Genomic DNA, 25,508 nt, shown 5'->3' on the forward strand with positions numbered 1-25,508 from the left:
CAGACAGTAAAGGTATAATGAATAAGTAAATAGCAAAAAGACAACAAAAGCTAAAAATACAATATAATACACATTATTGCACATATGAGGTATAGTATGAAGTGTTTGGATTGCACAGTATTTATATTGCAAATATATATATATATATATATATATAGATAGATAAAGTAATTTTCAAAGTTTAAGAGAAGACACTTCAGGCCAAAACATTGTTTTTCATGCACTGATTAGAGACTTTATTTTGTAGATTTCTCCTAAATTCACCAAAAGCTACCATTGTTGTCTCATTTGCCTATTTAAACATAAACTTTCAGAAAACTTGAATTACACGCAAAGAAAAAAAATCATTGTTAAAGCTTGCAATGAAATATAAAATATCTTTTCATATCCAAAGGTTTTGCATTACTGGTGGATTTACTGTGAAGTCTTCAGCTGGAAAAAGTGACTAAATGTAGATAGATATTTGAAAACGTGAGCGTGTTTATCACTAATGTTCCTGACTCATGTGCAGATGTCTTCTTCTACCTCCATGAACTGATAAAGAGCGAAATATAATAAAATAATAAAAAGCTTTGTTCTGGCGTGAGACCACCCGACGTACTCTCTGAGAGTCAGACATCATTGAGAGGATTTTAGGGGCCGTTCAGGGACCAGCGAAGAGACAAGCAAAACAAAAGACAAAGTGTGCCAGAAGACGTCTCACAATGAGAGCGCTGGAATGCTGAGAGCACCCCCGGGTGCTGCAGTAAATGCCTTTAGGTCTTTGTTAGGGAGATGGTAGTCGTGTTTTCTCCTCCTCTTTCCTCCTAGAATGCAGACACACATCTGTGGAGTCGAGGTGGAGGAAGTTATCAATACTGTATCTTTACAGTTCAGATGAGAGAAAGACAACTTTGTTTATTCACTATTTAATCTTTTTTTGATGATAAAAAATGACTTATTTACATTAAACTGATCTTTTAAGATTTTATTAAATTTTGTATTTTCATTTGTATTCTGTGGATTTTATTTCATTTATTTTTTCAGGTTAAATAAAAAAAAAAAAGAACAGTTGTTATGAGGCACACAATAGTAGAGAGCTTTTATAATGTATTTTTTTCAGTGTTTTATTTATTTAAAATGTCATCAACGTGTCCTCAGACAACGGTTCGTTTGATATCTTACAAGAAGTTATTCCTCATTTTTGGTTTGTTTTCCTACAAAAGTCAGAAATACGAGTCACTTTACGGTCGTTACATGAATACAGTCCTCACAGGAAACAACTTAGTTAAGTTTAGGAAACAAAACTACTTATATATAAAGTAATAGTTTTATTAAAATATGGTGACATACGTAGTTATGTTTAATTAAAGATTCTGTCTCTCTTATCCTGTTTAAAGGACACAAAGCTCCGGGTCACAGAGGGTCAGTCCTGGTGACATCTGCTAATTGTCCTGATGGGCCGGCCTCTCTCCTCCGTTCAATACCAGCAGCTCTGTAGGAGTCTGTCGCTAGCAGCTGCAGCTTCATGAGTCGCCTCCACAGGATCATTTACCCCCCCGACCCTCCTCTTCCTCCTCTTCCTCCTCTTCCTCAGGAGGAGGATTAGGAGACCATCAGCAGTAATGTGGATTTAAAGATGGGACTGTTACCTGAATTGTAGAGTTAATGAAGCAATTTGAGGCCAATTAAACATAAAAGAGGCAAGTAACTGAGTACTTTTACTTAAATACTGTACTTAAGTATTTCCATTTGTAGTTCTACTTCACTACAAGGAAATATTTTACTTTTTACTGCACTACAGTTACACGTTTCTCTCCAGATAAAGATATTAAATAATCCATAAACTATTATGAACTGATGATCAGAAAGATAAAATTGTCCTTCACCTTCTCCTCCTTCTTCTTCTTCTTCTTCTTCTTCTTCTTCTTCTTCTTCTTCTTCTTCTCCTCCTCCTCCTCCTTCTTCTTCTTCTCCTTCTCCTTCTCCTCCTTTTCCTTCTTCTTCACCTCTTCCTTCTTCTTCTTCTCCTTCTCCTCCTTTTCCTTCTTCTTCACCTCCTTCTTCTTCTTTTTCTTCTTCTTCTTCTCCTCCTTTTCCTTCTTCTTCTTCTTCTGCTTCTCCTCCTTTTCCTTCTTCTTCTTCACCTCCTCCTCCTCCCTGACCCCGATAGAACCACTGGACTAAAGTAACAAACTGTATAAAAAGTATTTCAAAGTAGCTCCAGCTTTGAGTACATGAAGCTGGTAATACTTTTGAACTTTGACTAAAGTAGTAAAGAGTATTTTTACGTGAATGTATTTGTACTTTTACTCAGATTTAAGGATCTGAATGTGTTGACATGAAGAACAGTTTGAAGCTGCCTCTTCTGTTTTTAGTACCACTCATCTTGTACTTCTTTTAAAGTTGTAATAAAGATCTTCTTCCTTCGTCTGTTTCAGGTTCTTCAGCTCCTCATTGAACACAGATGTGTTTTATGACTGAACTTTATATTCAACATGTCATCACTTCATTCAGTCTGACATGATGGTTGTCTTTGAAAACTTTGGGATCTGCACTATAATTTGATATATGAATTATATTTTATTACATTACATTACATTATACTATATTATATTATATTAATAAATCTTCTTTACCGCACTTTTCTTAACAAGGTTGCAAAGATCTTTACAAAAAAAACAGAAGACAAAAAACAAAAACATTAAAATGTAATACAACAATAGAGGGATAATAAAAACATGACTATATATATATATATATATATATATATATATATATATATATATATATATACACGTATATATATATGTATGTATATATATACATATATATATGTATATGTGTATATATATATATATATATATATATATATATATATATATATATATATATATATCTATATATATATATATATAAAAACAGTGTTTCTCTGCAAAACCTTGAATTCAAATTCAAATGTCTTTAAATTAGTTTGAAATAGGAGATTATACTTTAATTTTGCGGGTTTTATTTGTTTTTATGTGAATAACTTTGTTTTGATAAGTGAGCTCTATAAATAAATATATTATTATTATAATACGCCATATCTTAGCAGGCATGAAGTGGCTCCTAAAGTTGTTAGTGGGCTTCTAATTAAACTGCAGTGCTTTGTGGGGATGTTACACACTCAACAGGACAAGAACGGCTCCATGGAAACTGAGACACAAGAGACAACAGGCTCAAACTTTCCTTTGATGAGTCCATCTATTAGCATCACAAGACGCGTTCACGTGTCCTACCAGCGGAACAATCTCACATTTGCAAATAACGACAAGCGAGACCACAAAGAGGAACACGAGGGATCGAAAGGAGGCACATTTTAACCAGATGCCCGGTAATAAATAACAAACTCAAAGCCCCCCCACCGGCTGAGAGAGCGCGCATTTGCATTCTGAAGTGCCCGCACGTGGGGGTCCCACGGGGACGGAGCGTGTCCGAGTTACGCACAGGAAAAGACAAGAGACTTCAATTGTTCCTGCAGCGCGCATTGCTTCATTTGGGTAACTTTTTGAATGACATGTAAATTAGACAGCCCTGCGGCGGCGTGTGCAGAGGCTGCGCGTGTATATTTCTATATAAACCCCCGGAGCTGCTCGGAGCAGCCACACCGCTTCCTGCGTCCAGATCATCGGCCCACAGCGCGCTGAAATGCAGCCAGTTGCAGCCAAAGTCCCGCTAAACCACAGGACGCCTTTTTCTGTGGAGGATATTTTGGATCCCACAAAGTTCACGAGGAGAATAATCTGTGCTGAGGATGCAACAGGTGAGAAACAAACTCCTTGAGGTCTAAAAATAGCCTTTATATCAACATGTAATATGGTTTAATCATGATATTTTTGTTCTCTTTTAGGAGCTTCTTCTCCCAGAGATGAACCCAGAAAACAGCAGCTGCATCGTCCAACAGCTGGGAGCTGTAGCCCGGATGAGGAGGCTGCGTGTCCGCCGGGGAAGCTCCACAGGCCGGAGGCTAAAAGCCGACGGATCCGCACCGCCTTCACCGTGGAGCAGCTGCAGATCCTGGAGCGCAGCTTCCGGAGGTGCCACTACCTGTCGGTGCTGGAGCGGCACACCGTCGCCACGGCCCTGCGCCTCTCCGAGACCCAGGTCAAGATCTGGTTCCAGAACCGGCGCACCAAGTGGAAGAAGGAGCGGCCGCAGGGGAGGGAGGCGGAGGAGGAGGAGGAGGAAGAGCACGGCTTCCCATCATCATCATCTTCCTTCTCCTCTCCTCTGACCTACAGTCCGCTCTGCTGGCAGCCGCGCGCTCCGCTGCAGATGTTCGCGCCGCTGCCGCTCGCGCCTTTTCATCATCATTATTACGCACGATGAAGCGACCGAGCACGTGACGGACCAACATTCAGCTCACCTGAAACAATTTCTGCAACAACAAACAAATATATGGCACAATTATCATTATTCAGGAGAGCTGTTAACGTGCCAAACAGAAGCGAGTTTATATTTTCTAATGTAATTATGTTGTAATTTATTTTGATAAACATTTCTATTGAAGGTGTTCTTGTTTGTTCCTTGTTTTTTTATATTGTTGATTCTCACGATATCGAAATGTGTATTAATATTTTAATATATAATTAATTTCTAAACTGTGATTTTACATTTGCAGTTAGAACTAGTGGTAAGGTAATGATGGAGCTGCATTCACATTATGACCCTGGTCGATGTTTCGGCTATAACATTCACAGGCGATAATAATAAAAGGTGCTTTTTATGATCCAAAGGGGACAAAGAACCTGATCGCTTTGAGCTAAATGCTAATATCCACTGACGTTTAGCGGGTATATAATGTTCACCATCTTAGTTTAGCGTGTTAACATGCTAACAATTGCAAATGAACACAAAGTACAGCTGAGGCTGATAGGAATGTCTTTAGTTATTTTAGGTCACAAATCAAATTATTGGACTAATTGAATGTTTATGTAAAGTCAGAAGATCAGCAAAGTTATTACAGTTCATCCTAAAGGAGAACACGAATGTCTGAGCCAGACGTAGTGACAATCCATCCCATAGATGTTGAGATATTTTAATAAAAATAAACAAAGTCAGCAGGATTCATCCTCTGAAGAACCACGACTGTCAGGTAGATGACATGTAACACGAGGGTTCATCCCGAGGGGAACATGAATGTCTGAACCGCAGTTCATGGAAATCCATTTATCCATAGAAGTCTATGAGAAAATGACTCTACTTCTCTCTTGATTTATTACCTCAGTAAACATTGTAAACATGAGTTTATGTTCTCAATCTCTAGTTTCAAGTCTTCTTCAATACAGCATGATGTTCATTTAGTAAATTATGGTCCATTTAGAGTCAAACAGACCATGAAGCAGAGTATGCTTTGGGGGCGGGGCTACACAGTGATTGACAGGCCTCTCTATACCTCAGTGGTGTTCTGTCACAGTGTGTTTTCACTTCATTAAAGTTAATTGTAAACTATCGGTCACCTCAAAGCGTCTCCTTCAGTGTTCGGTTGTACTTAGCTCCGCCCTAACAAGATGGCGACAGCCAAAATGCTCAAATGCTTGAAATGCTTCAAAACATCAGTCCACCAACTAATCGGTAACCTCACGATAACTACATCCACTTCTCATATACAGTCTATGGTTACACCCCCAACCATGGGTACAAAATATTGAATTATTACATAAAGACAATGGAGATCCTTTATGCTTCTTCTTATTGCTTGTTTTCACCTAAAATCCACATAAGTATCAAGATCAGATTTCAGTTAAATAAGTTGTAAAATAGTGGCCTCAGATCAGGTTGTGTGTGTGTGTGTGTGTGTGTGTGTGTGTGTGTGTGTGTGTGTGTGTGTGTGTGTGTGTGTGTGCATGTTTGCCAAGTTAAACATATTCTGTTCTTAAAGTATTTTAATGACACACAAAATAACTACTCTCTGCTCAAAGTCCTTCTCTCTCACACACACGCACACACACACACACACACACACACACGCCTCTGAGCACATCTGTATGTCGTTTAGCACATACTCTGATCCTCAGATGTCAGGCGGTTATGAACTCCCACACGTCCGTTCATTATGGTGAACGAGACAAACCAGTGAAGTGTTTAGTTTTAACAAATCACAAACAAACAAACAAAAACATCACGTGAAAACAGAAGTAACTCAACATTGTCTTTTTTTCCAGGTGCTACAAATTGTGATGTTTTAATAAATAAAGTATTTTAAGAAGATGACACATCATGTTAGTATCAGCTGGAAAAGATCTGAGAGCATTTCCAACATCAGTGAGGTATTGGAAACAGATGGCGGCAGAAGAAAACAAAGTGGACAGACTATTGTTACACACACACACACACACACACACACACACACACACAGGTCTGAAGAAGGAACATTATGAGCGTGAGCAGGGAAACAAGTCGACATCTAACAGAAACTAACTGAATGTTTTCCAAGAGGTCCATGTGATGAAACACGACAAACAGAAAAAACACTTTTCTGAACTTTTATGCAGGAAATCAGATGTTGAAACCAGAAGTGGAATAACATTTAGTACATTTACTCAAGTGTTCTAGTACAAATCCAAGGTACTTGTAATTTACTTAAGTATTTATTCTACTTCTCCTCCGCCACATCTCAGAGATAAATCTTCTACCTCTGAACTGCATCATATGCTACAAACATATGATGCATCAGTAATATTAATCCAGAAACATCAGATTTATGTACTTTTACTCAAGTACGGATTTGAATGCAGGACTTTTGCTTGTCCTGGAGTATTATCTGAATACTTCTTCCACCACTGGATAACACTTTAAGTATCTGAGCAGATCTTTGATCCCAGATGACACAGCTGTTGTTATTCTGCTTCGTGGACGTGAGTCATGGTCCGTGGTGATGTTATGATCACTTTCTGACACTGAACATTTCTGAAGCCAAAGTCATCGTTATTGACTTTAGAGTGTGCAGCCATGCAACAAGCTGCTGGTCAGATAGAAGGTATTCTGATCTTCTCTGAAGCAGCGGAACAATTAACGAATCATTAGAAAGTTATTAAAGGTGTTGAAGAATGATTGATGTTTGATAAAACATGTGAAACAAAGTGAAATGAAGTGAATCAAGTTTCTAGTTTGATGTCTCAATTTAACCCGACAGCAGAGCTTTGGAAAGAAATAATTTAAAAGAAGGTTTGTTCCTGTAGAGCATATGTTATATGCTTCTGTGCCTAAGTGCAGCTTCACAGAGCTGCAGTAGTGAAAGAAGTATGCAGATCAGTTACTTAAGTAAAAGTACTAATACTATACTGTAAAAAGTATTCCATTACAAGTAATTAAGTTAATTATTCTTGTTTTCCTCATAAAACCTGTTGTTGTATTCTGTATGAGTGCATAATAGCAGCATGTTTAACGTCTTTAACTGTCTTATTGTCTTAATCATTCTCAGTCAATCATCTGCTGAAGAATGTCGACTCTGCTGAATTTAAAACACGACTCAGTCCTCACATCTGGTAACGCTGTGTGTCCCGCCGTTGACCACAATCGAAAAATTGTTGTGTAATACGTCTACTTCATCGAGATATTACTTTATAAAATGAGTGAATTCCACATCTTTTTAACATTTAGACAGTTTAAACATGCCATGCATATTTACCAACATGTGACCAACCCACAGATAATCATCACCTGACTCTGCAGCTACTCAGAACTTTGTTGCCTCTCTCAGCTCTTTGTTTTGGTTTTCCAGCCCTCACGTCTGCTCTCATCATTGTGGTGGAGTGAGACCTCTGCTCGCAGGAGGCCGCGAACCTCTCGCTTTTTCTCTGTTGTTTGAGCAACGAAGTCACGCTAAGAAAAATCAGCTGGATCCGGCTTACAATGAAAAAGTATTTAATAATTCACAAATGCTAAAAAACAATTACAAACTGAATTACACTGTCGACAGTAAGGAATCGCAAAACCGAGTTCAAACACTCTCCCCCCCTAACCGGCCAACAAACGTCAGTTTACAGTAAAGAAGATCGCCAAGAACTGAATAGCGTCTCTCCGAACAATGTTTTTATACCCAAAAGTCAGTGGTTTACATTCAAAATCTAGTAACAACTTCAGTGGCTGGCCAAAATTCAATTGTCTCCTCCTGGCCTCAGACAATGCTCTCCATTGGTCCATATGATGATCCTGGTAATGTCCGTTGGTCCACCTCCTCGTAAAAGCTCCGTCCATCCGACCCCCCGCTTGACCACCGTCCTGTCTCCTGCGGCGCCGATTCACCTTCGACTCATCTCATCTCCATATATGGTCATGAAAAACTCTGAAACTCTCGCCCTTCCTCTCCTTGCTCCAGCTGTTTTTAGAGCAAATACTCCTAAAAAAGCCACTGTTCACTACCTGCTCAGCAGCAAACAGCAGACAGACTCAGTTAAGAAACCAGCTGGTGAACATAGCGGAGCATTTAGCAGCTGAAGAGACATATATTTCCCTCAGAAGTTGGAGGAGGAGACCAAAAATGGAGCAAAAAAGAGAGAATGTTGGACTTCAAAGTCAAGACACACAACGAGAAATAGGACCACAATGAAAGAATCTAAACTACACATTTGTCCTCTCACCTGTAGTTTTGAATTATCAGTCTAGATTGTTTTAATGTGAGTATCTGAGTGTTGGAGATGTCTGCCTTCTCTCCAGTATAACAAGACTAGATGTCACTCAGCCTACTTAAGACAACCCACAGACCTCGTTGTGAGTAGTTTCATGTAGGAACTACTTTATTTCTGCTGATTGCCAACCAAACATATCACCGTGCAGAAGGAAGCGTGCGTCTATACTTGCTACTGCTAGCTCACGCTACAGCTCAGCAGAGGAGGACGCCATTAACGTTTACATCTCGTCCGTGAGTAGACACACTCTTCCTTCTGCACAGTGATACGGCCGGTGGGTGTGGTTCGGTAGAAAGAAAATAGTCCTTACTTGAAACTGCTCTCAGTAAGATCTGTAGTCTGCTTCCAGCACCACAAGTGACATAAAGTTTGTATATCAGCGAGAAGGCAGACATCTGTACAGACGATACCTCCAGCACACAATAAATAACAACACAGGTGAGAGGAACAATACTTTGATTTTTGGCCGAACTGTACCTTTAAGCAACCGGTTATACCAGACCAAGTGAGAGAGTGTTGAATTGAGAAAAGGGCACCTTTAATTTTGAATTCAACATTGTTATTTAATATTTCAAAAGTTACGTAGTCTTGCTTTAAACTAACAAAGGTTGAGATATATTTCATGACATATATAAGTATACACTGCATATGACTTTCTAGGCCAGCAGAGATCCTGATGTCTATTTTTCTATTCAGAAGAAATGTTTTATATGTCTATTAATGTGTGTTTGCTATCATTTAATCAAATCAAGAACCAGATTAAAAGGTCTTTCTTTAAAGTTCCTTCTTTCTCTCTCTTTCCTCCCTCCCTCGTAGGAATGTCACATGTGGCAGATGCTCCTCCCCTCTGCTCAGAGATGGGTGAGGGGAAAAGGGGGTGAAGGGCCATGAGGGAGAGATGTGACTGAGGAGTATGTGGTGGAGGAGGAGGAGGAGGAGGAGGAAGAGGAGGAGGAGGGAGGTGTGTTGCTCTGCTGCTGCTGGAGAAAATCCAGTCCAGACAGATACTCCTCTCCAGCACGATCAGGAGGCTTTAAAACCTCCAGCACCACAACATTTTCTCCCTCTCTCCACGCTGACTCGCCTTCAGAGGAGGAGGAAGCTCTCCAGACCTCTGCAAGCTCATCCTTTTCTTCTCTGCCGAACACAAACGTCTGCAGAGACGTCGTCAGGACCTCAACGGGAGGTTTATTCTGTGTGTCTGCAGGTCAGACGTTAATTACCGTGAGTCCAAAGTAGTTTTTTACAGATTGTTTGAGATCAGGGAGTTCGTCTGGTCTGTCTCTCCCCAGTCTGCGTTGTGTTTTTCATTTGGAGAAATGAGGGCCGAGTTGCTGGTCGTCTGGGCTGGTTTGACCCTGAGCTGCGCTCTGGTAGGAGCTGGAGATGATGTGCAGGAGTACAAACTCTCCAGAGGTCGGATTCACGTGAGAGAAACCAGAGGACTGGTGGAGCGATGGAGACGGGGGGAGGAGGACGGCGTCCAAATGTCAGACGAGCCCACTGAAGTGGTGGAGGAGAGGACGAAGCCAAAGAAGAAGAAGACACCTGAGGAAATTGAGGCAGGTAAGAAGGAGCCAAAGGTACGACCGAGTCTGCTGTTCAGGTGATGTTTGAATTCAAGCGTCCACGGGCGGGAAACCTGACCTTTTTAGCTCTGCTCTGAGCTTGCAGCCACAGATACACATACAGGAACGGCTGCAATCAATCTTTTGAGGCAGGAAGACATTTGGTTTGAACTCTTGTTATCTAGAGCTCCGGCTTTCTCTCCCTACTTGTCCACAGATCCTCCATATGCTCACAGAAACCTTCTCATGACTTGCATTTCAGAGCCAGAATAGCAGAAGAGCTTGGGGGGGGGGTTGTTTTGGTAAAAGTATCTCAGTGATTCAGAGATGACAAGGCAGAAACTTGCAGTTGGTGGTCTGACATTTTCTTGGCAGTCTGACCGCACAGCTGCCGACACAAACTACCATCTCAACTGATCAGAGAAGGAGCTTCTACGGCGTCTTCACCTTGATTGCGTCTCCAGGAAAAGACACAAAGTCTGAGCAACATGCAGCAGAAATATTTTCCACTACGGTTTTTCCAGAAGTGAGCAGGAAGGATTTACGAGAGGGCCCACTTTCAGTAGCACTGATTCAACAGCACTGACTTTTCCGCTGCATGAAGCAAAACCACAAGACTTAGCGCTCAGAGTTTTTCATGTGTGGCTGATTTACGTTACAGAAGAAGGCCATAATTAACTCAACTTCAACTTTTTGTTTATCCAGAGAAGGCTTTCTGTATCAGCCTCGTTTCACAATCAGATTTTTGCAGTCCATCGTGTCATGAACGCTGTTATCTTCTGTTTACTTGATAACATTTACTGTATGCATGGCTGGAAAGTTAACCCGCCAAACGCAGCAGACTACGACCAAGCCACCAATGTTTCGATGCAACTAGTTTGTATTAAGTTGATTAAACACAGATTTATTTAAGAAGTTGTTACATTTGTATATACTGGAAAGACTGTACAGCCACTTACATGTGATTATTCAGGCTGTTCTCATCCAGCATTTGTGTAGGTATACCTACGAATAACGCGCCATCATTTGTAGACTAAATTATTTAGTTAAATTGTTATCCACTTAATCATTAACCAGGAATAAAGACTGTAAAAGCATGCACAGGGCAGGATGGGAGGTGGATTGATCCAACAACCAGCGGTCTTTAATCCAGTAGGCCGCTGTTAGTTCCCCGTGTGATACGAGGAGTCAAAGCTGTCACGTAACTTGCGTAATGCAGTGACGGCACTTCTGTTTGTTTTTTAACCTAAACGACCATCTCTTACTAAACCTAACCAAGTAGGTTTGTTGTCGAAACCTAACTACGTATTTCACGATCTTTTCCTGAACCTAACTAAGTATATTTCACAAACGTGTTGCTGGACTTTTGTAGGAAAATGCACAACAAATGAACTTCGTAAAATATCATAGAACCGTTTTATGAGTAGACCTTGATTTATATATTTTTTTTATCCGTCGGTCAGCCGGTTGATCCATAACTTTGGTCCAAACTGAAATATCTCAACAATCGTTGAATGGAAATTTGGTTCATAAATTAGATTTTGACACTGCAAGACAGGACAGAGGACACTTAACAAATGTGCAGTTATTTAGAGTAAATTACCAAGAACAAATTTCACCATTATTCATTTATCACAGAAACTATTTGTGTCTGAGAACTCAAAACAAGCCTTGAAGTGTGAACACTGGACCTGAAGCAGGTGTTACATGTTGTCTGTTATTTCTGTGCACAGTCACAGACGGCCATGAAACGCCCAGTTTTCCGGGGGTGAGTAATGGGTTGGCAGTTTAAGGACCAGTGGAACAACAGGAAACACGTCTAGCCGAAGAAAACAAGCCACCTTCTGAGTCTGATGACGGTTGCATAACGGTGGCGGATTAAAAACACTGAAGATCTCCTCTATGTAATATTCCTTGTAGTTTAAACCAACTACCTAAAGTCTTTCATCATGTTCTCATCAGACAGTTGAGGAGGTGTGACGCCACACTGAGCTGATTGAAGGTTCGAGATCGCCTACATTTTTCATTCCCAAAGTCTGGGACTCCACCAAAATGTATTTACTCAGTCTCATTTATAAAGTATTTAAAATGTGGACATGTATAAAGTTTTTTCAAGAGTTCTTTGCAAGATTAGGGTTCCATTAAGAACCCTTTTCATCAAAGGAACTATTTTCCGGAGAAATAGTTTGTCAAGGACTGTTGAAAGCATGCTTTTTAAAAGAAAACGGCCCCAGTCTAAGCTGTTGAACTAAAACCACGGTGAGGGGTCTAGGTAGACCTCCCTGGGTGGGTTCTTGTTAGCAACTTTAGGAGGTGGAAAGTTTCTGGATGGATCCTCTAGAGGGGGTTCTGGGTGGAGCCTTACACAAATGGTTTTAGGTAAAACCAGGCGGCAACCTCCGGTTCTGCCGACTGAAGTCAAAGCTTCATGTGTTAAAGCTGCATTCTCTCTAGTGTCCATCAGGGGGGCGACTCCTCTTGTTGTATAGAAGTCTATGAGAAAATGACTCTACTTCTCTCTTGATTTATTACCTCGGTAAACATTGTAAACATGAGTTTATGGTCTCAATCTCTAGTTTCAAGTCTTCTTCATTACAGCATGATGTTCATTTAGTAAATTATGGTCCATTTAGAGTCAAACAGACCATAAAGCAGAGTATGCTTTAGGGGCGGGGCTACACAGTGATTGACAGGTCTCTACCAGAGACATATACGACGTCTCTACATCACTCCTCCTCAGTCCAGATATGGTCACTTCCTGTTCACTGGTTGCAAAAGAAACAACATGGCCGCGGCCGTATTCCAGGATGGCGACGGCAAAACCACTAAACTCAAGGCTTCAAAACATCAGTCCACAAACCAATGAGTGACGTCCAGTGACTACGTCCACTTCTTAAATACAGTCTGTGGTTAAAGCATGTTAGAGTTGGTGAAAGGGTCCAACCAAGTGGAACCTTTACAAAAGACACCTTAATTTGTAGAGTGTATTGTGAAATGAGTCGCTATGGTTTTCTTATTTTCAAAAGGTTTGTCACCAGTTTAAAAGTAGTTTAGAGGTGTTGTTGTGTTTTTTAACTATAAACAGAGCCAGGCTAGCTGTGTACCACTGTATCATTATTTATGCTAAGCTAGGCTAACCACATCCGGACTACAACTTTGTATTTAGAGCACAGACATGAGTCTGTGCTCTAAATACGTAAATACGATGAGTTAATTTACAGTGAGGACAGAACGTGACCATGACCATTCCTCTCGCTCTGCCGTCAGATCAAACTCTTATATAACTTTTCCTTCATGTACGCTGTACAGTATTGACTGTCAAAGGAACAACTGGGGAGATCATTAGACCTTTGGCAACGGTCTCCACTGTTCCTTGTTTGGTATCGGACCAAAACAAACCAATGAACTGGACAAGAACCAGCTCCTGCTGCGTTTATGTGTCTGAGTTGTAACTTGTTTTATAGCTACAGTAACTTGTTACTTGTTGTAAAATCGTCTGTGCTAACAAAAAAAGCGACAATAAAACTTCATATAACCATCTAATAAAATGTTTAAAGAAGCTGCAAAGCGTCTTTGTGTGTACTGGCTTCAAATAACTGAATGTTTTACTTTTTTTTTAACTCATCTCTCTGAAGCCAGAGCAAAGAAAGCAGCAGAGAAGGAAGCCAAAGCAAAGAAGCAGAAAGCCCCGAAACCCACCAAGAAGCCAAAAGCCCCGAAGCCCACCAAAAAACCCAAAGCACCAAAACCCACAAAGAAACCGAAGGTGCCCAAAGCCACCAAGAAACCGAAGGAGACGACCACGACGCAGCCAGACGTCCAGAGTCCTCCTCTGGACGAGGAAGAAGAGCGGCTGCTGATTGAACTGGGCTGGGGCACATGTAAGTATTATATCAAGCTTCTAAAGAGAGAATAAGAGAATATTGTTCATATATATGGTTTTTAACAATTTAAATTGATCCTCATAGTGGCTCAACCTGTGAACCCAAACGGACCTGGAGTGGAAGAGCCAGTCGAGCCGGACCTGGGTGAGACTTTCACGAGTCACTGGACCGGTTATTAAGAGCTCGCTCACAAAATACAAAAAATAAAGTCGAGGCCATTTATGTCAGAAAAGCATTTTAATTTTCTGGTACTTTATAATTGTATTCCATTACATCTCAGAGGGAAATATAAAATGTTGTACTGCTCTACATTCATTTAATAACTTAAGTTGCTTGCAGATTCAGATTAATGATATAATATGATATAATATATAATTAAACACTTAAGATATCAAAGAGTAATATGAAATTGCTACGTTTGTTACAATTAATACATCTACATTTAGTTTAATCAGACAAAATAATCAACAGATAATAATGATGGATTATTATTGATTAAGATAAAACTTTATTGACCCTCGGGGTAAAATTCACAAACTATCCAGCAGATAAAACAAACACATTAGCTAAAATCAACTCCGCCTTTACCAGCTGCAACATCAAAATGATGAACAGATTAATGCATCAATAGTTATAATACAATAATTAAAATAAAGATTTTTCTGCACGATGAGTACTTTTACTTTTGGTGCTTGAAGTACATTGTTATGCAAATACTTCTGCCTTTTCTTAAGTAAGATTTTGCATGCAGTATTTTACACTGTGGTATTACTACTGTTACTTCCTCCACCAGTGCCGACAAGTAAAATAGTCTGTTTGGAAGTAATTAATACTGTTAATCAAAGGCTTAGAGAGCAGTTGAAGCTATAAAATGAAGCGCTTTCTCTCTTTCATGCAGGTGACATCTCAAAGAAACCGACATCTCCAAAAAAAGCTTTTCATCAACGAAGGTTTTCCAAAATATTTTACAAAAAAAGAGAATATTTAGATGTGTTCAACAAGTGAATAAAGAGACTAAATAACAAAGACTTTAAAGGAGGGAACGTAAAACACAATATTTTGTTCATGCAGATTTTTTTCCTCTATGCTGATGATGCACTTCCGTTTTAATATAATAATAATAATGTTATAATGTTTTCATAATAAAGTATGTTCCTCACAGATGTGGTGCGTGGTAGATATCCTGCAACAACTACTGAGGTCATCAGGTATATACCAGGTACCCCTTATTTGTATTCTTATATATTATGGATAATAAAAATTAGAATTGCAAAAATGCATATGACAGATTTTTTTGGTTAAGAGTGGTAAATATCAGACAAAATGGATTTGTGAAATCAAGAACATTATTCTTATCATATTTGTGTTAAGATCGCTCCAGGTTTGTTTTGCATTTTCATAATTTTCTTCTTTATTGTGTTGTAGATGTGCATTTTACTGGGTAACATGTGTCACTGTTCACTCACTTTATTTCAGTTTCTTTTTATATGTTTGTGTATAACTGTGTTCATATACTTCATTGAAGTATGGAAGCCCAGAGAGGTAAAACGTAAATTAGTTTTTTTATAGCTCATCTTCTTTGTATACAGGATATATACTAATTATTTCAATATATTGTGATAGGAGATATATTGTCTTAGATAGAAGTGTTACCAGACTGTTATATTATTTTTAACCTTGGCCTCTCAGGGCTTCCATACTTAGGGCTCATTGTGGAATAAAGAAAAGTGTGTAATCATCTATCTGCTTGTGTTTCAGAGGAAACCACCGGCATCCCGTATGTCGTGCCCTGGTATGAAGAGTATGATTACGCTGACCGTACGTCGATCATCAACATAACTTCCCATCAATTACTAAATGAGTTATTGATCGTTGCAGTGAGATGAAGTCTTTCTGATTCTCTCTTCACAGTGGCCGATAAGAAACAAGAAGAGGAGGAGGAGAGAGCTCGAAAAGAAAAGGCAGAAAAAGGTTTTTCAATTTACACTTTTTTAGGGCTTATTGAGAGACGGAACGTTAACAATTAGAAAAATATAGAATAACACCAGACTTTTCTTTCGTCCTTAATTCTTCAGTGGTTTGTTATGAATGACTAGAGGAGATTGAGGATTGAGGTGGGAGGAAGAATGTGGATTGTTATTTAAAGCTCAGAGAGCAGCGGATGATTTCAGGGCAGAGAGGAAGTGAAAAGATCAGACCAAGTTCCAAAACTTTGAAATCCGGTTTTCTGCACAAACAACCTTGAAGATATGAACTCAAACAGACTAAAGTGACCCACATTCATCTTGAAGGAATGTGTGAGGAATGCATGAAGGTGCACTAGAAGAACATGTGGAAATATTTTGTGCAGCGGTGTTTGGCTGGAGAGCGAGGTCCGTGTTCTGACACATGTTGTTTTCTCATTACGCCGAGAAGCCGAGCGGCTGAAGAAGAAATGGGAGGAAGAGGAAGAGGAGCGACTGAAGCAGATCTCACTTCCTGTTGAACTCAAAAGTAAGAAAATAAAGTTTGTTTTTAAAGTCTGAAATTAAAGACAGATTTGTAAAGGTTTTGCTTTTGAACTATTGTACTTAAACACAAATTTGAGGTATTTTTTTGAGTATTTAAACTTTCTGTTACTTTATACTTCTACTCCCCTTGATCTGTAGTTTTTACTGTACTACATCTCAGAGATAAGTATTGTACTTTTTACTGTACTACATCTCAGAGATAAATATTGTACTTTTTACTGCACTACATCTCAGAGTTACATATTGTACTTTTTACTGCTTTCGACAGCTGCTCCCTGGAATGAAGCCAGTGAGTGTTTCTAATCAGAGTGTTTCTGGACCATCATGCATCCTGTTTGTTTCCCCCCTCAGAGTGTCCTCCTCTGGGTTTGGAGTCCCACCGCGTGGAGGACGACCAGCTACTGGCTTCTTCTCAGTCTCACCACGGCTTCTCGGCTCAGAGGGGACGACTCAACATGCAGGTGAGACTCATACAACAGCTACATCTGCGAGTCTGCTCTCAAAGTATCCGTTTAGTGTTTTTTATGATAATAAGCGTAAGATAATCTGCGTTGGCGTGCAGGGCTCCGATAATGACGACGACATGTACGGCGGTGCCTGGTGTGCAGAGTCAGAGGAGAGCAACCACTGGTTCGAGGTCGACGCCCGCCGAGAGGTGGAGTTCACCGGGGTCATCACTCAGGGAAGAAACTCAGAGCAAATGTGAGTCTCAACTCCACTTCAAACAATGAACGCAGAGCTTTCTGTGTGTCACTTTTATGGAAGTATGGAAGCTCATTTCTGTAGGGAAATAAAGGTTGGGACTGACTTTTTTTTTAAGTCAAATTTATAAAATAGAAGTAGATGTTTTCTCATATTTTAGTCTTAAGTGTCAGAATTTTGACAACTTCTTTTCAATTTCAAAAAATTTGATAATTGGAGTCTTCAGTTATCACATTTCTTTGGCCACTATGGGGCAGCACAATGAGCTGAAAACACTACAAAGATATACATTTAAAGGGGATCAACAATATGATTTTTAAAACACTGATATTATTCTGGAGGCTATATCACATGATGGGGAAAAAACTGCAAACTGTCACATCATGGTAAACTATGTAAAAATATGTTGAGATGCAACGCAACAGAAAAACACGTCTCAAACGTCACAAAGAAAATGTAGGACATAGGACTCGAACCAGTGTTTGTTTGACCCGTCCGCCATAAGCAGTCTATCTCACATTTTATACGTCCCATGTTTGAAACGAAGCACATTCACGAGGATGCTACATGGCGTACAAATGAAAAGAACGATGTTCTATTGCACTTTTGACATACAAATGATTGTGTCATTTATATGCTAATTGGAGAGAGAAATCTGAATCTGAATGAGTCCTCAGGAGGAGTCTTTGTGTTTGTCCTATATTCTCTGTTTTTGCTCTGTTTTTGGTCTCCACCACCTCCTGAGTTAAATATCTGTCTCTTTAGCTGCTAAATGCTGCACTTTGTTCACCAGCTAGTCTCTGACTCAGCAGGTAGTGAACAGAGGGTCTATTAGAGCTTTTTGTATTAAAAAACAGCTGCCAGTGTGATGAGACTGAACCAAAACGTCAAAGAGGTTGGTTGTCAAACCAAAACAATGAAAGATGCTCAAACACTTTAATTTTTCTCGTCCTGGCAGAAATCAGCTTCTATGCAGGGCAATCAAAATATGGAATAATGAATCCCTTTTCCTCCCTAGTGAGGATTTTGTGTCCTCCTACTTTGTGGCCTTCAGCAACGACAGTCGTGACTGGACAACACTTCACGACGGATACGCTGAATGGGTGAGTGGAAATGAAACAATAACGAGTAACAGCTTACAATAGATAGATTACAGCTGACGGCATAGTGACTAGAATGACAAGGAAAATTGCAATAGCATAGTATTACAGTCCTTGGTCTTTTTTCACCTGCAATACTGCAAGGTGGTGTTGTGGCTCACAGCAAGAGGGCTCCGGGTTCGATTACCGGGCTAGAAGTTCTGGGTCCAGTTTGCATGTACTCCCCGTCACAGCTTGGGTTTTCTCCGGGTACTCCGGTTTCCTCCCACAGTCCAAAGACATGTAGCTTAGGTTAATTGATGACTCTAAACTGCCTGAAGGTGTGGATGTGGATCTCTATATGACAGCCCTGCAATAGTCCGCCCCGCAATCATGTACAGAATAAGCGGTTAAAGATAATGAAATGGAATAGTTGAAAACCGAGCAGCCTGATTGGCACTCCAGTGCTCAATAAGAACGAACAGAGCATATATGCACTCTTGTCATGGTTCTACACTATAGCCTTCTCATGTTTTTCACAGATGTAGTATTTAATCAGACACCTGAATATTTCTTCAACCAAACACAAAAACACATGCGACATAAGACATAACCGTAACACAAGGAACACCAGCTCAGGTCACTTGATGCCTCAAACCCCAAGAACACAACCTCGTTGATTATCTACAGTTCAATAACAGCTTGGAACTCACCACCTCCTCATGTAACTTATATAGGTAACAAACTGTCATTTAAAAAAACTGATTAAAGGCTCACCTAAAGCCACTTAGCATGTGACTAGAAGTCCTTTGTAGACCCCGATCCTTCTTTAGAAGAAGTTATGGATGCATAATGTATATGGTACTTTGTATCTGACTGTAATATTCAAACTATTCGTATTGTATTGTATGTATTATGTATTGTCCTTCCCTGTGGACCCGAGGAAGACGAGCTTAGCTTTACTTTTCGTCCTCTCCTGCAGTTGTTCTATGCGAACGTGGACAAGGACACGCCGGTGTTGGGTCAGTTCGCGGCGCCCGTGGTGGCACGCTACATCCGCATCCTGCCTCAGAGCTGGAACGGCAGCTTGTGTCTTCGAGCCGAGATCCTGGCCTGTCAACTCCCCAGTCAGTATATTCACATCTACTGTTTCTTATCTCGCTCAGTTTTCACAGGTTCTGGAAGAGTTTCTTGAGTCAGGGAGCTTCCTCATTCCTTACAGGAATATGTCATCCTCCACTGGAGGGAAAAACTCAACTTTCTGCCAAACTTCAACTTAAAAAGAGACTATTTCACAACACAAACTTCATAACCTCAGTGGTGTGTTACATAACTGCCTCACAGAATAACTGTGAAGTGTTTCCACCATTTAACTAACTTCTTCCAGCACGGTACTTACATACAAATCTTTTAAAAGTATTTACATTGTCTGCTGTTTCTATAAAATCCTAATAAGATCACAGAATTTGGTTTGAAGTTGCTATTGATGTCATGAGGCCTACTTATCATTACAAATAGTGTTAGACTTGCATTGTTGGAATGTAACTGAGTACATTTACTAAAATAATGTACATGAGAACATTTTGACATACTTGTACTGAGTATCCATTTTCTGCTACTTTCTACTTCTCCTCCACTACATCTCAGAGGTAAACAGTGTACTTGTTACTGCACTACATGAGTTTAGTTACTTTGCAAATTCTGACTAATAATGCAAAATATAATCAACTAATAAATTATGAATTATTATAGTTAAGATGAAAACTGAATTTAATTGAGAAGGGAAACTAACAAGACAAACTACCCAGCAGTATTTAAAGTAATTAAAATGACCTCCAACTTTACCTGCTGAAACATTAAAGAGATGAACACGTTAATGCATCAATAATTATATAAATATAAATCAATAACATTACATATATTATTCTGAAATTGACTATTCTGCATAATGACTACTTTTACTTTTGGTGATTTTAGTACATGTTTAGTACATGCTTATAGTTTTACTAAACAAAAAATTTGAATGCAGAACTTTTAATTGTAACAGAGTATTTGTACACTGTAGTATCACTACTTGTTCTAGTAGGATTTAGAGGGATTCATTTGCAGAACTTGGTGTATAAAATACCTGAAACTAAGACTCGTGTTTTCGTTAGCTTAGAATGAGTCCTTCATATCTACATAGGGAGGCGGAGTCTGCCATGTTGCACCACCATGTTTCGATGGTAGCCCAGAACGGACAAACCAAACACTGACTCTGGAGAGAAACTTTTACATTTTAATATTACCTGAAGGCCACCATAGTTCTCTACATGTCTAGAAAGGAGTGAGCAGAGGGGAATTCGGTTAGTTGAAATCTACAACCTCACCACTAGATTTCACTAAATCCTAAACACTGTCCCTTTAAGTAAAAGAACTAAGTACTTCTTACATCTTTGTTGTTTCCCATAACTAGCAGCTTTACACCAGAAAGACAGACAACATTAACAGCAAATCAAATATAGTCAACTACTATCATGTTGCTTCTTTCAGGCAGCTACCGCAGTGAGAATGAAGTCAACCCATCTGACGATCTGGACTTCCGTCACCACAACTACAAGGAGATGAGACAGGTCTGTTTTCAATTCTGACCATAGACTGTATATAAGAAGTGGACGTAGTCGTCGTGATGTCACTAATTGGTTTGTGGACCGCCGATTTCAGGCATTGAGTTTGACGATTTGGCCGTCGGCATCTTGTTGTTTGCAACCAGTAAACAGGAAGTGACCATATATGGACTGAGGAGGAGTGACGTAGAGACACCGTATACGTTTCTGGTAGAGACCTGTCAATCACTGTGTAGCCCCGCCCCTAAAGCATACCCTGCTTTATGGTCTGTTTGACTCTAAATGGACCATAATTTACTAAATGAACATCATGCTGTATTAAAGAAGACTTAAAACTAAATATTGAGAACATAAACTCATGTTTACAATGTTTACTGAGGTAATAAATCAAGAGAGAAGTAGAATCATTTTCTCATAGACTTCTATACAACCACAGGAGTCGCCCCCTGGTGGACACTAGAGAGAATGCAGCTTTTTTTTTTGTTTCCCTTCCAGATGATGAAGGTGATAAACGAAGAGTGTCCCAACATCACCAGGATCTACAACATCGGTAAAAGCTCTCAGGGCCTGAAGATGTATGCCATGGAGATCTCCGACAACCCCGGAGAGCACGAGACGGGTACGAGACAGACAGACGGCTAAAGAACAAACTAAGTGTGTGAACGTCAAACAGCCACCATGTGTGATATTTGTTTTTTTGTTCCTGCATCCACTAGGTGAGCCTGAATTTCGGTACACAGCCGGACTCCACGGTAACGAGGCGCTGGGTCGAGAGCTCCTCCTCCTGCTGATGCAGTTTCTGTGCAAGGAGTACAAAGACGACAACCCCAGAGTGCGCCGCCTCGTGGACGGAGTGAGAATACACCTGGTGCCTTCGCTCAACCCCGATGCTTATGAGCTGGCCTACGAGATGGTACGATGGGGCGCAAAATTAGCTGCAGAACATTGATGTGACTGTTGCGCCTTGAAGCGCTGAGACCGGGTTAGAACACTGGTAGATCTTAGAATACCAAGATGGCACTTTTGTGGCGTCGGACCACTTTCTCAAACATTTTGCAACACCTTTAATGTGGCCCTCCTTCCTGTCCTCCAGGGCTCGGAGATGGGGAACTGGGCTCTGGGCCACTGGACTGAAGAAGGTTACGACATCTTCCAGAACTTCCCCGACCTCAACAGCATCCTGTGGGGAGCCGAGGACAGAGGCTGGGTCCCTCGCATCGTGCCCAATCATCACATCCCCCTCCCAGAACACTTCCTCAACGGCTCTGTGAGTTTGTTTTTAAAAACCCATCTGAATCCTAAAACCCACCAAAAAGCATGCTATTTTTAAACAACAATAAAATGCCCTGAAGCTGCTTGTGGTTCAGAGGGCTAAAGACACCAAATGGCCCGTTCACCACTTATGATCCTACACGTCGTGCTGACATTCACACTTTTCTCTGCTTCTTGCTTTCACAGCTTGCTACGGAGACGAAATCCATCATTTCCTGGATGGAGCGCACCCCATTTGTGCTGGGAGCTAATTTGCAAGGAGGCGAAAAACTGGTTGCATACCCTTTTGACATGCAGCGTCCATCAATTTCTGTAAGCTTATTTATCTATTTAAGAAGAACCAAATAAAACATATAGATGATCTCATCAGCCTGATATTAACCCTATAATCCCTTTGATGCTATTTAATAAGTCAACTGATAGCCGGCGGTGGAGAAGCAACAGCGACATGAACGAGGAGACGTGGGCTCGCATTCAGCGGCAGAACGAGGGATCTCTGAGGGAGACACCGGACGACTCCATGTTTCGATGGTTGGCCATGTCGTACGCCCATAGCCACCTGACCATGACGGAGACCTACCGGGGCTCGTGCCACGGAGACGACATCACCGGGGGTCAGGGCATCACCAACAGGGCCAGCTGGAATCCGGTGGTGGGCAGTAAGTGTTGACACAGAGGGAAGCAAAGAAGTAGCATGGTAGCAGGTATCATGGACCGATTCATCTGTTTGAGGGTCCCCATCAGAAAAATAGAGCTCATCCTGTTCCTCATCCTCTCCCACAGGCATGAATGACTTCAGCTACCTGCACACCAACTGCTTCGAGCTGTCCATCTTCTTGGGCTGTGACAAGTTTCCCCATGAGAGTGAACTGCCTCTCGAGTGGGAGAACAACCGCGAGTCTCTACTGTCCTTCATCGAACAAGTGAGAACTGGACTTATGAAGTATGAGACCCCCAAAAATCTATAGATGTGAAAAGGTTTCGCCGTTTTGTTATTCATATGGAAAGTGGTGTGGTCATCTTAGAGTAATGTTGGTTAAAATCAAGGGACAACCTCAAGTTCTGAAAAGTGAAGCACATGCTTCATGAGTTAAAGCTGCATTTTCTCTAGTGTCCATCAGGGGGCGACTCCTCTGGTTGTATAGAAGTCTATGAGAAAATTACTCTACTTCTCTCTTGATTTATTACCTCAGTAAACATTGTAAACATGAGTTTATGGTTTCAATCTCTAGTTTCAAGTCTTCTTCAATACAGCATGATGTTCATTTAGTAAATTATGGTCCATTTAGAGTCAAACAGACCATAAAGCAGAGTATGGTTTAGGGGCGGGGCTACCCAGTGATTGACAGGTTGTTTTTATTTTATTCTTATTTTGTCCAGTCTAGGACTTGTCAGGTTATTTTTTGTCTTACAACTTTAAACCTTTCACAGTCTGTTTCACCCTCATGAAAGTTAATTGCGACTTTTTGGTCCCCCAAAAAAACGCTCGGTTGTATTTAGCTCCACCCTCTCGTGTCACTTCCGGTTACAAAAAAACAAAACAAGATGGCGACTGTCAAATGTCAAACTTGAGGCATTTAAACACCTGAAATAATACTGTTTCCTGTGCAGGTAAATCGAGGGATAAAAGGTGTCGTGAGAGACGTGGAGGGAACTCCGCTACCCAATGCCACCATATCTGTAGAGGGAATACGGCACGACGTCAAAACCGGTATGTTGGGTTCTTTGTATTTCAGATGACAATAAAGACTTTTTTTGGTCAAGAACTTCAGCTCCTAACTGTTTTTCCGAACTCATTTCAGCTGCAGGTGGTGATTACTGGCGGCTGCTGAACCCCGGGGAGTTCAGGGTGACCGCCAAGGCCGACGGCTACACCCCTCAGACCAGACTGTGCATGGTGGGCTACGACTCCGGAGCCACCTCGTGCAGCTTCACCTTGGCCAAGTCCAACTGGGACCGCATCAAGCAGATCATGGCGCTCCACGGCAAGAGGCCCATTCGGCTGGTGCCCAAAGTTACCGTGGCGAAGACGACAGCGGCCACCAGCCCCGCGGCCCCGACCATCGACAGTCACTCCGCCGCTCAGAACGCGGAGCGTCTCAGGAGGCTCCGGATCATGCGTCTACGCCGGCTTCGTCAGCAGAGATTAAGAGCCAGTCTGAGCACCACTCCGTCTACCACAACAACAACCACAACAACCACAACAACAACAACAACAACAGCCCCCACGACGATACCGGAGACCGAGAGAACCACTTCCTGGTACGACTCCTGGTTCCCGGTGGACAGTTGGATGACTGAGAACCCGTTCGATAGCGTCATCTTTGACTCGGTGCCCACACAGGACTATCCCTTTGAATACACTATTGATTGATTATCACATTCTCTATAAGACCTTTATTAACCACTTCAGTCTGCTGCAACATTACAGCTTTAAAAGAAAACACACAACTCGTTAAATATTTAGTTCTCAGAGTTTCAACTTGTTGGGTAAACAATGACTACGTTTAAATTCACCAAATATTCTGGTTTTTGCCCTTATTCTGAAGAAGACAATATTCATAATAAGCTGTTTACATGGAAAGAAACTCATAGTGAATGAGCTGTATATATATATATATATATATATATATATATATACGTATATATAGTGAATGAGCTGCATAGATGTCCAAAGAATGATCTAAAACCTGAAGAATATCAACATATCACACGTTTTCATCTGAACATGATCCATTCACAATAAGAACTAATTCAGAATATCCAAACAGAATATGAATCATATAACGTTTTTAATATTGCCCTATTTGGAATAAAAGTGGAATAAAAGTTTGCATGTAAGCGTAGTCATCGTGAGTGGAGATGAATGTGACTTTAAGGGAACGTTCATAAGAGGAATATGTTTTATTCTTCACAGATAATTGATCTGGAATATAAATCTTCTGCTGAGCAGAGACTATACAGATGTGAATTGGCTCAATAAAACAATATACAGCATGTTACGACACAAACATATGATTAGGTACTTCTTTATTACAAACATATGCATATCTTTATGATCCTTTAATGGCTTTACAGTGAGATTGCCGGCCTCAGTTAAACTGATTTAATGTTCTGATGAATGCATTTGATTAAAATTAAAGTGTTTTTCTAAAAGACCTGAGTCTGTGTATTATTTATAGTTAAGAAAATATTATTGATCTGTACAGAACTGACAGACGGACAGAGACAAAATA

General features: G+C 40.6%; 2 protein-coding genes across 2 annotated transcripts; both read left to right on the plus strand.

The window, feature by feature from the left end:
- The first annotated feature begins 3,619 nt into the window (after positions 1-3,619).
- Positions 3,620-4,350, plus strand: pnx (posterior neuron-specific homeobox). The gene is made up of 2 exons (XM_068705650.1): positions 3,620-3,784; positions 3,872-4,350. Exons 1-2 carry the CDS (start codon positions 3,670-3,672, stop codon positions 4,348-4,350), a joined length of 594 nt encoding a protein of 197 aa, XP_068561751.1. The 5' UTR covers positions 3,620-3,669.
- Positions 4,351-9,631: 5,281 nt separating this feature from the next.
- aebp1a (AE binding protein 1a) lies at positions 9,632-25,422 on the plus strand. The gene is made up of 20 exons (XM_068706364.1): positions 9,632-10,217; positions 13,855-14,100; positions 14,188-14,247; positions 15,266-15,322; positions 15,862-15,921; positions 16,015-16,074; positions 16,519-16,596; positions 16,965-17,074; positions 17,176-17,315; positions 18,334-18,418; positions 19,377-19,521; positions 20,927-21,006; positions 21,496-21,619; positions 21,717-21,913; positions 22,094-22,267; positions 22,459-22,584; positions 22,685-22,931; positions 23,056-23,195; positions 23,884-23,983; positions 24,075-25,422. The coding sequence occupies exons 1-20, from the start codon at positions 9,971-9,973 to the stop codon at positions 24,644-24,646; spliced, it is 3,048 nt and encodes a 1,015-aa protein (XP_068562465.1). The 5' UTR covers positions 9,632-9,970; the 3' UTR covers positions 24,647-25,422.
- Positions 25,423-25,508: the final 86 nt, after the last annotated feature.

The sequence above is a fragment of the Cebidichthys violaceus genome, unplaced genomic scaffold (assembly GCF_023349555.1).
Source record: "Cebidichthys violaceus isolate CVI_PGR_0920_01 unplaced genomic scaffold, fCebVio1.0.p SCAF_12, whole genome shotgun sequence".
Lineage (NCBI taxonomy): Eukaryota > Metazoa > Chordata > Actinopteri > Perciformes > Stichaeidae > Cebidichthys > Cebidichthys violaceus.

What these genes read in the sequence shown, in the direction of transcription:
- pnx (XM_068705650.1), top strand. Translation starts at nt 3,670, where the DNA reads ATGCAGCCAGTTGCAGCCAAAGTCCCGCTAAACCACAGGACGCCTTTT. An exon ending in CTGTGCTGAGGATGCAACAG is followed by an intron (nt 3,785 to 3,871) that starts GTGAGAAACAAA and finishes GTTCTCTTTTAG; the next exon opens with GAGCTTCTTCTCCCAGAGAT.
- aebp1a (XM_068706364.1), top strand. Translation starts at nt 9,971, where the DNA reads ATGAGGGCCGAGTTGCTGGTCGTCTGGGCTGGTTTGACCCTGAGCTGC. An exon ending in AAAAGAAAAGGCAGAAAAAG is followed by an intron (nt 16,075 to 16,518) that starts GTTTTTCAATTT and finishes TACGCCGAGAAG; the next exon opens with CCGAGCGGCTGAAGAAGAAA. An exon ending in ATGAGCTGGCCTACGAGATG is followed by an intron (nt 21,914 to 22,093) that starts GTACGATGGGGC and finishes CCTGTCCTCCAG; the next exon opens with GGCTCGGAGATGGGGAACTG.